Genomic DNA, 13,722 nt, shown 5'->3' on the forward strand with positions numbered 1-13,722 from the left:
TGCAGATGGTGGCTGCAGCCATGAAATTAAAAGATGCTTGATCCTTGGAAGAAAAGCTATGACCAACCTAGGCAGTATATTAAAAAGTAGAGATATTACTTTGCTGACAAAGTCCATCTAGTCAAAGCTATGGTTTTTCCAGTAGTCTTGTTTGGTTGTGAGAGTTGGACCATAAAGAAAGTGGAGTGCTGAAGAACTGATGCTTTGAACTGTGGTGTTGGAGAAGGCTCTTGAGAGTCCCTTGGACAGCAGGGAGATCAAACCACTCAATCTAAAAGTCAATCAATCCTGAACATTCATTGGTAGGACTGATTTTGAAGCTGAAACTCAATAGTTTGGCCACCTGATGCAAAGAGTAGACTCATTGGAAAAGACCCTGATGCTGGAAAATATTGAAGGCAGGAGAAGGGGACATCAGAGGATGAGATAGTTGGATGGCATCACCGACGCAATGGACATGAATTTGAGCAAGCTCTGGGAGTTGGTGATGGACAGGGAAGCCTGGCATGCTGCAACCCATGGAGTAGCAAAGAGTCAGACATGACTGAATGACTGAACTGAACTGAGGACATTATGTTAGTAAAATAAGCAAGGCACAGGAAGACAAATACTACATCTCACTTTTATGTGGAATCTACAATAGTCAAACCCATAGACACAGTACAGTTGTATTTGTCAGAGGTTCAGACCAACAGAAACAGGGAAATGTTGGTCAAAGGGTATAAAGTTTGATCTATGCAAATGAGTAAGTTCTGGAAATTTAATGAACAGTAGCATAACTGTAGTTAGCAATATTGTATTGTAAAATTTAAATTTTCTGAGAGGGTTGATCTTATGTGCTCTTACCACACACACACACACACGCACACACACACACACACGAAAAAAGAAAATGGTAACTATATGAGAGTGGATATGTTAATTAGCATGATTGTGGTGGTTATTTCACATTGCATAAGTATATCAAAACATTGTCTTATAATTTAAGTATATATATATATGTATATATTTCAACTATGATTAAATAAGGGTGTAAATATTGAAAAAGTTTAGAATAAACAAGTTGTGAAAGTTTTCAAGTCTTTAAATACTGTTGTTCTTTTTTCTAGCCAGAATCAACTGTTTCAGATTTAATTCCCCTTTATCTAGAAATGCATATCGTGGTAGACAAAGCTTTGGTATGTGTTTTACTTTTTCTTTACACTTGAACATTTGATATGAATGTATGATTATCCCTAGCTAGAAAGGAACTTAAATATTCCAGTCTTCTTACTTCCATGTCACTCCCAGAGAACAGTGAAGAACCAAATATTCAAAATTGCACTAGTTCTATCAGAAATGTTTTATTTGAAATCTTTATGTAATAAACCTGCATAACAAAATGGTTTTATTATTATTTTTCTGATAGTTCACAACTTTAGAGTCTCTCTCAGTGCACAAAATTTTTAATGGTGATATTTTTAGTGAAATTTTTTAAGCTTTAATTCTTGTTTTAGGGTACTTGAAGAACAGCATGTAATCTAGAAAATGTTTGGCTAATAAGATATTTACTGGCACAGAAATAATGATGGTATAAATTTATGATAACTGCTAACATTAAAGTATCAAGATTTTTTAATGGTTTTATTCATGCAGCTGATTGAGTCTAGTCTAAATGCTCCCCTAGATTACTTATTCCCATAAACAATTTGAGGACCTCTGAACTTCAAACTCTTGAGGTGATAACTCAGTTTGTTTTCAGTAAAATGTTGCTTTATTTCTCCCATACTTCAAAGATTTCGGAAAACAGGGATAAGACTTTTTTTCTAGATTTTTTTCCTGAAATATTTGATTATCACATCTGTGGAAAACCACAGAGAATGTGAATCATACTGATTTCCAATTCTATTTGTAGGATTATAGAGCTTGTCAGGAAGTGAGTTGAGAGTTTGAGACAGGAGAGATTTAGGGAGGATATTAAAATACTTATTAAATGAGTATTAGGGAAAAGAGCAAAAGGAAAAAGGAGAAAGTTGAGATATTTCTGGTAAAGATGACTAAATTTCCAGGGAATATTTTGGTTTATGAAAATTATTTCAAGATTTAGTTCAGTTCAGTCGCTCAGTTGTGTCTAACTCTGCAACCCCATGAACCACAGCATGTCAGGCGCCCCCCCCCCCACCCCCCGTCCATTACCAACTCTTGGAGTCCACCCAAACCCATGTCCATTGAGTCGGTGATGCCATCCAACCATCTCATCCTCTGTTTCCTTCTCCTCCTGCCTTCTTCCCAGCATCAGGGTCTTTTCCAATGAGTCAGCTCTTTGTGTCAGGTGACCAAAATACTGAAGTTTCAGCTTCAACATCAGTCCTTCCAATGAACACCCAGGACTGATCTCCTTTGGGATGGACTGGTTGGATCTCCTCACAGTCCAAGGGACTCTCAAGAGTCTTCTCCAACACCACAGTTCAAAAGCATGAATTCTTGTTTCAGGATTATGTTGTTTTAAAAGTTTCTTGTCCAAATTGCCAGATTTGCCAGTCATAAAATGCTGATTAAGCATATATTTTCTATGTTTTTACAAATATTTATATATTCTTTAATAAGACAAATATCGAGCCAAATATGACATCTATGTTACCAGATATTGGGCATGTAAAGAAGAATAGTGATATCTTCAGTCTCTTCACAAATTTTCAATCCATAATTGTAGCCTAGTGAATTCAGTGCCAGATTGAGGTACAATAAAACACAGTGCAAAGTTTCCAGTTCAAAATGGCAGAGTAAAAGAACACGCACTCATCTCTTCCTGAAAGAGCACCAAAATTGTAATGAGCTGTTGAACAGCCATTGACAGGATGATGCTGGAACCCCATGTCCAAAAAAAAGATACCCCATGTCTGAAGACAAGAAGCCACAATGAGATAGTAGGAGGGGTGCAATCATGATAAAATAAAGTCCTATACCTTCCAGCTAGGCCACCCACAATCTGAAGAACAATAATATCAAAGAAGTTCTCCCTCTTCACTGTTGTGATGATTCTGAGCCTCACATCAGGTTTCCCAGCTAGGAGATCTGGCAAAGGGACTGGGAATCCCCACAGAACCTGACTTTGAAGGCAGCAGGACTTGATTATAGGATTTCTACAGGACTGAGGGAAACAGAGATTCCACTCTTGGAAGGCATAAACAAAATTTTCCATATACCAAGACCCAAGGGAAAGGAGCAGTGACCTCACAGGAAACTGAACCAGACCTACCTGCTAGTGTTGGAGGGTCTCCTGTGGAGGAATGGCTCAGCAGTGGCTTCCGCAGGGATAGGGCACTAGCAGCAGCAGTCCTGGAAAATGCCTCTTGGCGTAAGTCCTTTTGGAGGTTGCCATTAACCCCACACGGAGTTCATAGACCCCAGGGCTGGGTTGCCACAAGTCAGACAACTAACAGAGAGGGAGCACAACTCCACCCATCAGCAAATAATTGTATTAAAGTTTTAATGAGCATGGCCCTGCCCACCAGAACAAGACCCAGTTTCTCTCACTGCCAGTCCCTCCCATTAGGAAGCTTACATAAGCTTCTTAGCCTCATCTACCAGAAGGCAGACAGAAGAAGCAAGAAGAACCACACTCCTACAATGGCTAGAACAAAAGCCACATTACAGAAGTTACTCAGAATGAAAAAGTAGAACGTTATGTCTCAGATGAAGGGACAAGAAAAAACTCCAGAAAAACAACTAAATGAAGTGGAGATAGGCAACCTTCCAGAAAAAGAATTCAGAATGGTGATAGTGAAGATGATCCAGGATCTTGGAAAAAGAATGAAGATGCAAAAAATGTTTACCAAAGGCCTAGAAGAACTAAAGAAAAAATGAACAGAGATAACAGTACACTAGAGATGAAGAATCAATAGCAGAATAACTGAGGCAGAGGAGCGGATAAGTGACCTGGAGAACAGAATGGTGGAAATCACTGCTGCAGAAAAGAATACAGAAAAAATAATGAAAAAAATGAAGACAGCCTATCTATGAGACGCCTGGGACAACATTAAACCCATGAGCAGTCACATCACAGGCGTTCTGGAAGGAGAAGAGAGAAAGGAACTGAGAAAATATTTGAAGAATAATAGCTGAAAATTTCCCTAACATGGGAAAGGGTATAGTCAACCAAGTTCAGGAAGCACAAAGAGTCCCAGGCAAGATAAACCCAAGGAAGAACACACTGAGACACATAGTAATCAAAATGACAAAAATTAAAGACAAAGATAAAGTATTAAAAGCAACAAGGAAAAAAGGACAAATAACATACAAGGGAACTCCCATAAAGTTATCAGCTGATTTCTCAACAGAAATCTGGCTTTCTCTATGAGCCAGAATGAATGGCACAATATATTTGAAGTGATAAAAGGAAAAAACCTACAACCAAGAATACTCTACCCAGCAAGACTATTTTTCAGATTTGATGGAGAAATCAAAAGCTTTCCAGACAAGCAAGATTTAAAAGAATTCTGCACCGTCAAACCAACGTTACAACAAATGCTAAAGGAACTTCTCTAGACAGGAAACACAAGAGAAGGAGAAGACCTACATGAAATAAACCCAAAATAATTAAGAAAACAGTAATAGATCATACATACTGATAATTTACCTTAAATGTAAATGTGAACCAAATGATGCTGTAAAGAGCAATATTGCATAGGAACCTGGAATGTTAGGTCCATGAATCAAGGTAAATTGGAAGTGGTCAAACAGGAGATGGCAAGAGTGAACATCGACATTCTAGAAATCAGCAAACTAAGATGGACTGGAATGGGTGAATTTAACTCAAATGACCATTATACTACTACTGTGGGCAGGAATCCCTTAAAAGAAATGGAGTAGCCATCATGGTCAACAAAAGAGTCTGAAATGCAGTACTTGGATGCAATCTCAAAAATGACAGAATGATCTCTGTTTGTTTCCAAGGCAAACCATTCAATATCATGGTAATCCAAACCTATGCCCCAACCAGTAATGCTGAAGAAGCTGAAGTTGAACAGTTCTATGAAGACCTACAAGACCTTTTAGAACTAACACCCAAAAAAGATGTCCTTTTCATTATAGGGGACTGGATGTAAAAGTAGGAAGTCAAGAAACACCTGGAGTAACAGGCAAATTTGGCCTTGGAGTACAGAATGAAGCAGGCCAAAGGCTAATAGAGTTCTGCCTAGAGAATGCATTGGTCATAGCAAACACCCTCTTCCAACAACACAAGAGATGACTCTACACATGGACATCACCAGATGGTCAACACCAAAATCAGATTGATTATATTCTTTGCAGCCAAAGATGGAGAACTCTGTACAGTCAGCAAAAACAAGACCAGGATCTGACTGTGGCTCAGATCATGAACCTCCTATTGGCAAATTCAGACTGAAACTGAAGAAAGTGAGGAAAACAACTACACCATTCAGGTATGACCTAAATCAAATCCCTTATGACTATACAGTGAAAGTGAGAAATAGATTTAAGGAACTAGCTCTGATAGAGTGCCTGATGAACTATGGACAGAGGTTCATGACATTGTACAGGAGACAGGAATCAAGACCACCCCCAAGAAAAAGAAATGCGAAAAAGCAAAATGGATGTCTGAGGAGGCCTTACAAATAGCTGTGAAAAGAAGAGAAATGAAAAGCAAAGGAGAAAAGGAAAGATATTCCCATTTGAATGCAGAGTTCCAAAGAATAGCAAGGAGAGATAAGAAAGCCTTCCTCAGGGATCAGTGCAAAGAAATAGAGGAAAACAATAGAATGGGAAAGACTAGAGATCTCTTCAATATAATTGGAGATAACAAGGGAACATTTCATGCAAATATGGGCTCAATAAAGGACAAAAATGATAGGGACCTAACAGAAACAGAAGATATTAAGAGGAGGTGGCAACAGTACACAGAAGAACCATAAAAAAAGGGTCTTCATGACCCAGATAATCATGATGGTATGATCACTCACCTAGAGCCAGACATCCTGGAATGTGAAGTCAAGTGGTCCTTAGGAAGCATCACTACAAACAAAGCTAGTACAGGTGATGGAATTCCAGTTGAGCTATTTCAGATCCTAAGAGATGATGCTGTGAAAGTGCACACTCAATATGCCAGCAAATTTGGAAAACGCAGCAGTGGCCACAGGACTGGAAAAGGTCAGTTTTCATTCCAATCCCAAAGAAAGGCAATGCCAAAAGCTCAAACGACTGCACAGTTGCACTCATCTCACATGCTAGTAAAGTAATGCTCAAAATTCTCCAAGCCTGGCTTCAGCAATACATGAACTGTGAACTTCCAGAAGTTCAAGCTGGTTTTAGAAAAGACAGAGGAACAAGAGATCAAATTGTCAACATCTGCTGGATCACTGAGAAAACAAGAGAGTTCCAGAAAAACATCTATTTCTGCTTTATTGACTACGCCAAAGCCTTTGACTGTGTGGATCACAATAAACTGGAAAATTCTGAAGGAGATGGGAATACCAGACCACCTGACCTGCCTCTTGAGAAACTTGTGTGCAGGTCAGGAAGCATCAGTTAGAACTGGACATGAACAGACTGGTTCCAAATAGGAAAAGGGGTACGTCAAGGCTGTATATTGTCACCCTGCTTATTTAACTTAGATGCAGAGTACATCATGAGAAATGCTGGGCTGGAAGAAGCACAAGCTGGAATCAAGATTGCTGGGAGAAATATCAATAACCTCAGATATGCAGATGACACCATGCTTATGGCAGAAAGTGAAGAAGAACTAAAGAGCCTCTTGATGAAAGTGAAAGAGGAGAGTGAAAAAGTTGGCTTAAAGCTCAACATTCAGAAAACTAAGATCATGGTCCTCAGTTCCATCATTTCATGGCAAATAGATCGGGAAGCAGTGGAAATAGTGGCTGACTATATTTTTCTTGGCTCCAGAATCACTGCAGATGGTGATTGCAGCCATGAAATTAAAAGACACTTACTCCTTGGAAGGAAAGTTATGACCAACCTAGACAGCATATTAAAAAGCAGAGACATTACTTTGTCAACAAAGGTCCATCTAGTCAAGGCTATGGTTTTTCCAGTGGTCATGTATGGATGTGAGAGTTGGACTATAAAGAAAGCTGAGCACTGAAGAATTGATGCTTTTGAACTGTGGTGTTGGAGAGGACTCTTGAGAGTCCCTTGGAGTGCAAGGAGATCCAAGCAGTCCATCCTAAAGGAGATCAGTCCTGGGTGTTCATTGGTAGGACTGATTTTGAAGCTGAAACTCTAATACTTTGGCCACCTGATGCAAAGAGCTAACTGGTTTGAAAAGACCCTGATGCTGGAAGGACTGAGGTCAGGAGGAGATGGGGACAACAGAGGATGAGATGGTTGGATGGCATCACTGACTCAATGGACATGGGTTTGGGCAGACTCCAGGAGTTGGCGATGGACACCGAAGCCTGGTGTGCTGCGGTTCATGGAGTTGCTGGGAGTCAGACACACCTGAGCGACTGAACTGAACTGAACTGAACCAAATGACATAGACTCGCTGGGTGGATGAAAACATGTGCATGTATGCTCTTCCACTTACCATATCACTCTACTTATTCCCCCAATTAGTACATAATTAATTTATATTGTTAGGTTCATCAAGTTTCAATTATGACTTGAAATTACAATCATCTTTTATTTTTTGTTTGGCTATTGATTGTGAAAACTGATAAACATATTTTACTATTTTGATTATATAACAATTATTTGTTTTAATGTGATTGATTCATGATTGGTCAACAGAAAATAATAGATCCTATATCTAAACTAAATCTACTGTTTAATAGAAAATCCTATACTCACTTTCTAAAAATCAAATGTATATCAGAATTTTCTTGGAATTAAAAAAAAATGTAATTGCCAAGGTATCGCTTTTGTTTTCCAAAGCTCCAGATGTGTTTCTAATGAGCAGCCATGTCTAAAAACAATTGGATTATAAGATGACCTTTTACTTTTATCATTTGTTTCACTTTTTCTATTTCATATTCGGTCTTCTCATTTCATTTAATTTGTGTGTTCTGATTTCTCTGTCTCTTTTTTGATGTTGTTTTTCTTTCTCAAGCCTAGTGTGTGTGTGTTTGTGTGTATAAATAGTATGTATAATATATATTTTAGAATATTTATGAATTTTGCCTGTCTAAAATATTTATGACATTTTGATTCCACTTGTTTGACTCAGCTTGAATAAAATGCTAGATTTCTAATTTATGTTCACTCAAAACTTTGATATAGTTCCATGTATTTTGGCATCTAGTATTACTGCTAAAATTCCAGAAAATTTATTATCTTAGTGATTTTTTAAAGGAAATTTGAATCAGGTTTGAAACTTCTAATCCAGTTCTGAGAATTTAAAGAGATATTATGTAGTTAAAAAAAATCCAGGAAACTAACATGTGATACAGTATTATTAACTGAAGTACAGATTTTATTCACATTTAACAAAATTTTATGCTAGTGTCCGTTATTTGTTTTCACACATTATTCAAGGCTCCACTTTGTATTTAATTGCAATGAGAAGCTTCAGCTACATGCAACAAGTTCTGGTACATTCTCTTCATTTTTATTCTATTGCAGGTATTTTCTGATTTTCCTTCTTTAGGGCTTCTTAGATATATCCATCATTGAAAAGTGGACTTTTAATTACCACATACATGGGATTTTTAAAAGTATCTTGAGTATTAATTTCTCATTTTGGTATTAATTTCTCACCAAAATTCTTTCTTCTCTGCAGTCACCCTCTGTTTTTTTCAGTCTTCTAACTTTATTGAGGTTTTCAGTGGCTACGTCAAAGAACTCTATTGGTAAATGCCACATGGTACTTGAAAATATGTGGGTTATTTTCAAATATCTTTTGATATTTATTTCTAATATAATTCCGCAGTGATAAGAGAACAGACTCTGTATGATCTCAGTACCTTTACACCTTGAAATTTTTACACCTTGTTTGATGCCCTTGGACCCTGGAGAAGTGAAAGGCTACCCATTCCAGTATTCTGGCCTGGAGAATTCCGTGGACTGTATAGTCCATGGGGTCGCAAAGAGTCGGACATGACTGAGTGAATTCCACTTCACTTATGTCCCTGGATATATTCCAGTGTCTTCTAGTTTATCATCTATGGGAACTTGAGTAGAATTTTTGTCCTACCATTGTGTGAAAACTGTATAAATCTTAATTATATTGAATTGGCTCATAGTGCTCTTCAGGTTTACTATATCCTTTTTACTTCTCTGTATATTCATTCCACTAATTTTTGAGAATCTGTTATTGAAACTCCAACTAAGAATCTTAATTTACCTACTTAAAAAATAATTGTAATATATAGTGGAACTATATGTAACCTTGTTCTGTATTTCCCAAATCTCCTATAAATGTGTTATCATACTTTCATAATTTTAAAAATAAAAAAACCAGTGCATTACTAGAGAAAGATATAGAGACAGAACCGTAACCTGGGATACTATAAGAGCATGTAAGTAGGTGTTTTATTTTTTTAGGTGTTTTAAAATGTTTAATTTTATTATTATTTAGGCACACTGTTGCTAACAGATGGGGAGATGATTGCTCTTGGAAAGACACTTTGTTTCACAGTTCCCAGGAAGAGAGGGTGTACCACATCATGCCACCTGGGAAATCACCAAGAGTAGGTCAGGAGACAGAAGGAGCCATAGGAAAACATGGCAGGAACCTTTATTATGGTTCCTATAGGAAGAAATAGCAAGGCAAGGTAAACAGGTTTAGGATCGGCTAGTTTGGAAAATTGCAGTGGGTTCTGGAGAATCGAGGTTGTTTAAAGGTATTTTGTACCTTGCCTTTGGATGATTAGGGCAGGGGAATTGGAGCGTGAGAACCTGGTGGCTCTTATGGTAAAGCATCTGCCTGCAGTGCAAGAGGTGCAGGAGACCTGGGCTAGATCCTGGGCTTGAAAGATCCCCTGGGGAAGAATGGCAGCCCACTCCAGGATTCTTGCCTGGAGAATCCCATGGACAGAGGAGTCTGGTGGGCTACAGTCCCTGGGGTCACAAAGAGTCGGACATGACTGAGCGACTAACACTTTCACTTTTTACTAACCTGTAAAAGTGAAAAACCTGGAAAAAAAATTCTGATAAAGGAGATTGTTGGAGGTTGTGTTCTGATTTGGCTAGTTTGGCAGTGGGAGGAGGATAGGGCCGAGGAAGACCTATTGCAAAACCTTTCTTTGCAAGGGCACATAAGACTGTTCTGTTCTGATAACTGAAAGAAGTTTAGGATGATTAATACACAAGGCTGAAGAGGGGAAAGGGAAAGAAATGAAGAACTGACATGATACTTGGATTTTATCCTAAAGGTAATAGACAGTCAATGAACGATTTTAATCAGAGTAATGACATGTTTATATTTTCATTTTAAAATCATGTTTGTAACAGTGTAGGGGCAGGAATGCTGGTGAAAAGATTGAAGAAAAATAAAGCATTTAAGAGACTATTCCAGTAATCAAAGATAAACTTTTATAAATCTATAGATGGGAACGGCCAATTTTAAAAGTTACTGAGGGTCAGTTAGAAGAACTTGTAAATTGATTTGATTTATTCATTTTTTTGATAACTTTATTAAGCATCATCTACATCTCCAGTTACTGTTTTATTTATTGGGAATAGAGTAGCGAAAAAAAACAGAAAAAGTTTTGCTGTCATAGAACATGTAGTATAATAAATGTGGGAGGTCCTAAATGATAATAGAAGCATAGATAACAAAGAAGTGGAAATCTGAGTGGGAGCATATTTTTGAGGGAGGATAGTCAGTGTAGTTTTGAATATGTTTATCTTGAGGGTCCTGTGGAATATCCAAGGGATAGTGTGCATTCTTCAGAGCTTATTCAGACTTCAGCAGTTATACCATATACACTCATTTGTGTGTGTGTGTGTGTATGTGTGGTTTTGTGTGGTAGTTTCACGTATGTAGCCTTTCATAACTACCACTGCTTGGGATAGAGACACTCAAGGGCACTATCATCAGATGGCTTTCTTATGTTATCCCTCTGGAGTCATTCCCATCTCTCCCTGCTTCCCTACTTCTTGACCTTTGGTAGTCACTAATCAACTTCTCCCTCTGTGATTTCAGGAATATCGCATAAATGTTATCATGGAGTATGTATCCTTTGAGATTTGTTTATACTTAGCATAATTTTTTTTAGGTTTACCCAAGATGTTCCATATATCAACAGTTCAGTAACATCTTTTTTTTTTTTTATAACTAAGTAGCATTTTTACTGAGTAGCATGTTATGAATGTACCAGCAACCCGTTGACCATTGAAGGACATATGAGTTGTTTCCACACAGCATGGGTTTTTGTGAGCATCAAATTTTATTTCTTTAGGATAAATGCCCATGAGTACAATTGCTTGGTCCATTACTTGCTTTGAAAGAAGTTGCCAAACTATCACCCAGAGTGGCCTATACGATTTTATATCCTACAGTATGTGAGTGATTCAATTTATATTCATTTTTTGTTGCTGTCTTATTTCGAAGTGTTCTAACCCCAAAGGAGCTTCAACCTGAGAGAGTAGATGAGAGTAAATCTCAAACATATTATATAATAAATTATATTTAAATTTTAAATTAATTCTGTTTTTCAGTTTGATTACCTGGGCTCTGATAGCATGATAGTAACAAATAAAGTCATCGAAATTATTGGCCTTGTAAATTTGGTAAGTATTTTCCACTTCATACTAGTTAGGAAAATTCATACTAATTTTGAAATTGTAATTCACATTAACTTGATGTGGCGCTTCTGAAGAATTAAGTTGTCCATATAAATTGAGTGTGAATATATCAAACATTGAATTAATTTAGTTATAAATGTAGTTAATTTAATACATAAAAACTAATTTTTCATGTATTTATCTTTCTCTTTTTAGATGTTTGCCCAATTTAAAGTTTCTATTGTGCTGTCATCTTTGGAATTGTGGTCCGATAAAAATAAGATCTCTACAGTTGGTGAGGCAGATGAATTACTGCATAGATTTTTAGAATGGAAAAAGTCCTATCTTACCCTGAGGCCTCATGATATTGCATATCTATTCATGTAAGAATAATGTTTCCGTTTTCTTAGAAATCAAAGATTTGTGATATTGTTCTAGCTTAATTTAGGGAATTGTTCATTTTTGACTGTTCACACTTTGGGTATTTTTTATGCACTCATTCAGCCCTCATGCTCTCTTTCTGGTTATCAGACAATAAAAGAAGATTACTAAAATTTATTTCTATCCTTATCAACATTTACTGATGAGGAGATTGACATTTCAAGAGACTAAACCAACTCAGGATTTTGATTCTGGTGGTATGTCTAGGTTTTGGACCTACACTTAGGAACTCCAGAGTCCATAATCTTAATCACTACATACAAAGAAGGGATTTGTCTTGGGAAGTTTATATTATTATAATGAGTTTTGATCAAAGGCTTGGTAGAGTATGTTAGAATATTTTATCCTGATGAATTTTCTACATTATTTTAAATGTTATTTTTCTAAAAATCAATTGTAAGTATATACTTTATCATTGTATACATATAAAATTTACTAGCAATTATGATCATCACGTCTTTCAATAAATCTGCATGTATATATTTTGAATATGGCATGGTGATATTTCTTTTTGCATATGTAAGATTAATCTTTCTCCCATGTCTGTCAAGGATGGGTTATTTTTCTTTTCATTTTTTTGACAGTCTGATGGATATAAAATTGAAATGTTTTTTAATTTCCTTTCTCCAAAGACTAGTAGATTTGAGCATCTTTTCATGTTTGTTAATCATTTGGATCTGTCCTCCTGAAATTGCCTTTTCGTGTTATTTAACTACTTCATTGTAATTTGTAAGGGTTTATTGAATGTTTAGATATTAATCCATTGTTTATATATATCAAAAATACTTTTTCCGTGTTTGTAATTTTTCTATAGATATTTAAATTTGTTTTTTGCTCCATAAAATCTTTAATGTTTTTAGGGCCAAGTTTGTTAATCTTATTTTTACTTCTGGATTTCCTATTTGATGAAGATCTCCTCCAGCCCTAAATTTTAGTCTGCAAATTATTGTTAAAGAATAAATATTATTATGTTTTATAAATGAGTTTTTGATGCATTTTAGTCTAATATTTGTATAACAAAAGATAAGTGTAAAATTTTATTTTCTTCCAGTTAAATAGCCAATTTTGCCATGAATTTAGTTATTACTTTTAGCAAACAAATTTCAAAGTAATTTGTCAAGTCCCGCAAACAACCTCTTAACATGTTTAGAGATAAAAGTAAATCTATATATCAATGTGTTATTTGTAGACTTTTTGATACTAGTCATTCTCACAAGTATGAAATGACATCTCATTGTGCTTTTGATTTGCACTTCCTTGATAATTAGTGATACTGAGCATCTTTTCATGTATTTCTTGGCTATCTTTATGTCTTTGGAAAAATGTCTTTTCAGATCTTCTGTTCATTTTAAAATCAGACACAAGAGACACGGGTTTGATCCCGGGGTGCGATGATCCCCTGGAAGAGGAAATGGCAACCCACTCCAGTACTCTTGCTTGGGAAATTCCATGGACGGAGGAGCCTGGCGAGCTACAGTCCATGGGGTCTCAACGAGTCAGACATGACTGAGCATGCATGCCTTATTTGATTTTTTAGTGTTGAGTTGTATGAGTTCTTTATATATTTTGGATATTAATCTATTATCAAATATATCATTT

At 36.5% G+C, this 13,722-nt stretch overlaps 1 protein-coding gene across 1 annotated transcript in view; it reads left to right on the top strand.

Annotated features, from left to right (window-relative positions):
* Positions 1–13,722, top strand: part of ADAM32 (ADAM metallopeptidase domain 32) — a 160,507-nt gene that overhangs the window by 35,482 nt on the left and 111,303 nt on the right. Inside the window, exons 8-10 of the mRNA XM_043454325.1 lie at positions 1,110–1,178; positions 11,617–11,688; positions 11,899–12,065. Of these exons, the coding sequence (XP_043310260.1) occupies positions 1,110–1,178; positions 11,617–11,688; positions 11,899–12,065 (308 nt within the window). The remainder of the gene's footprint in view (positions 1–1,109; positions 1,179–11,616; positions 11,689–11,898; positions 12,066–13,722) is intronic.

The sequence above is a fragment of the Cervus canadensis genome, chromosome 31 (assembly GCF_019320065.1).
Source record: "Cervus canadensis isolate Bull #8, Minnesota chromosome 31, ASM1932006v1, whole genome shotgun sequence".
Taxonomy (NCBI): Eukaryota; Metazoa; Chordata; class Mammalia; order Artiodactyla; family Cervidae; genus Cervus; species Cervus canadensis.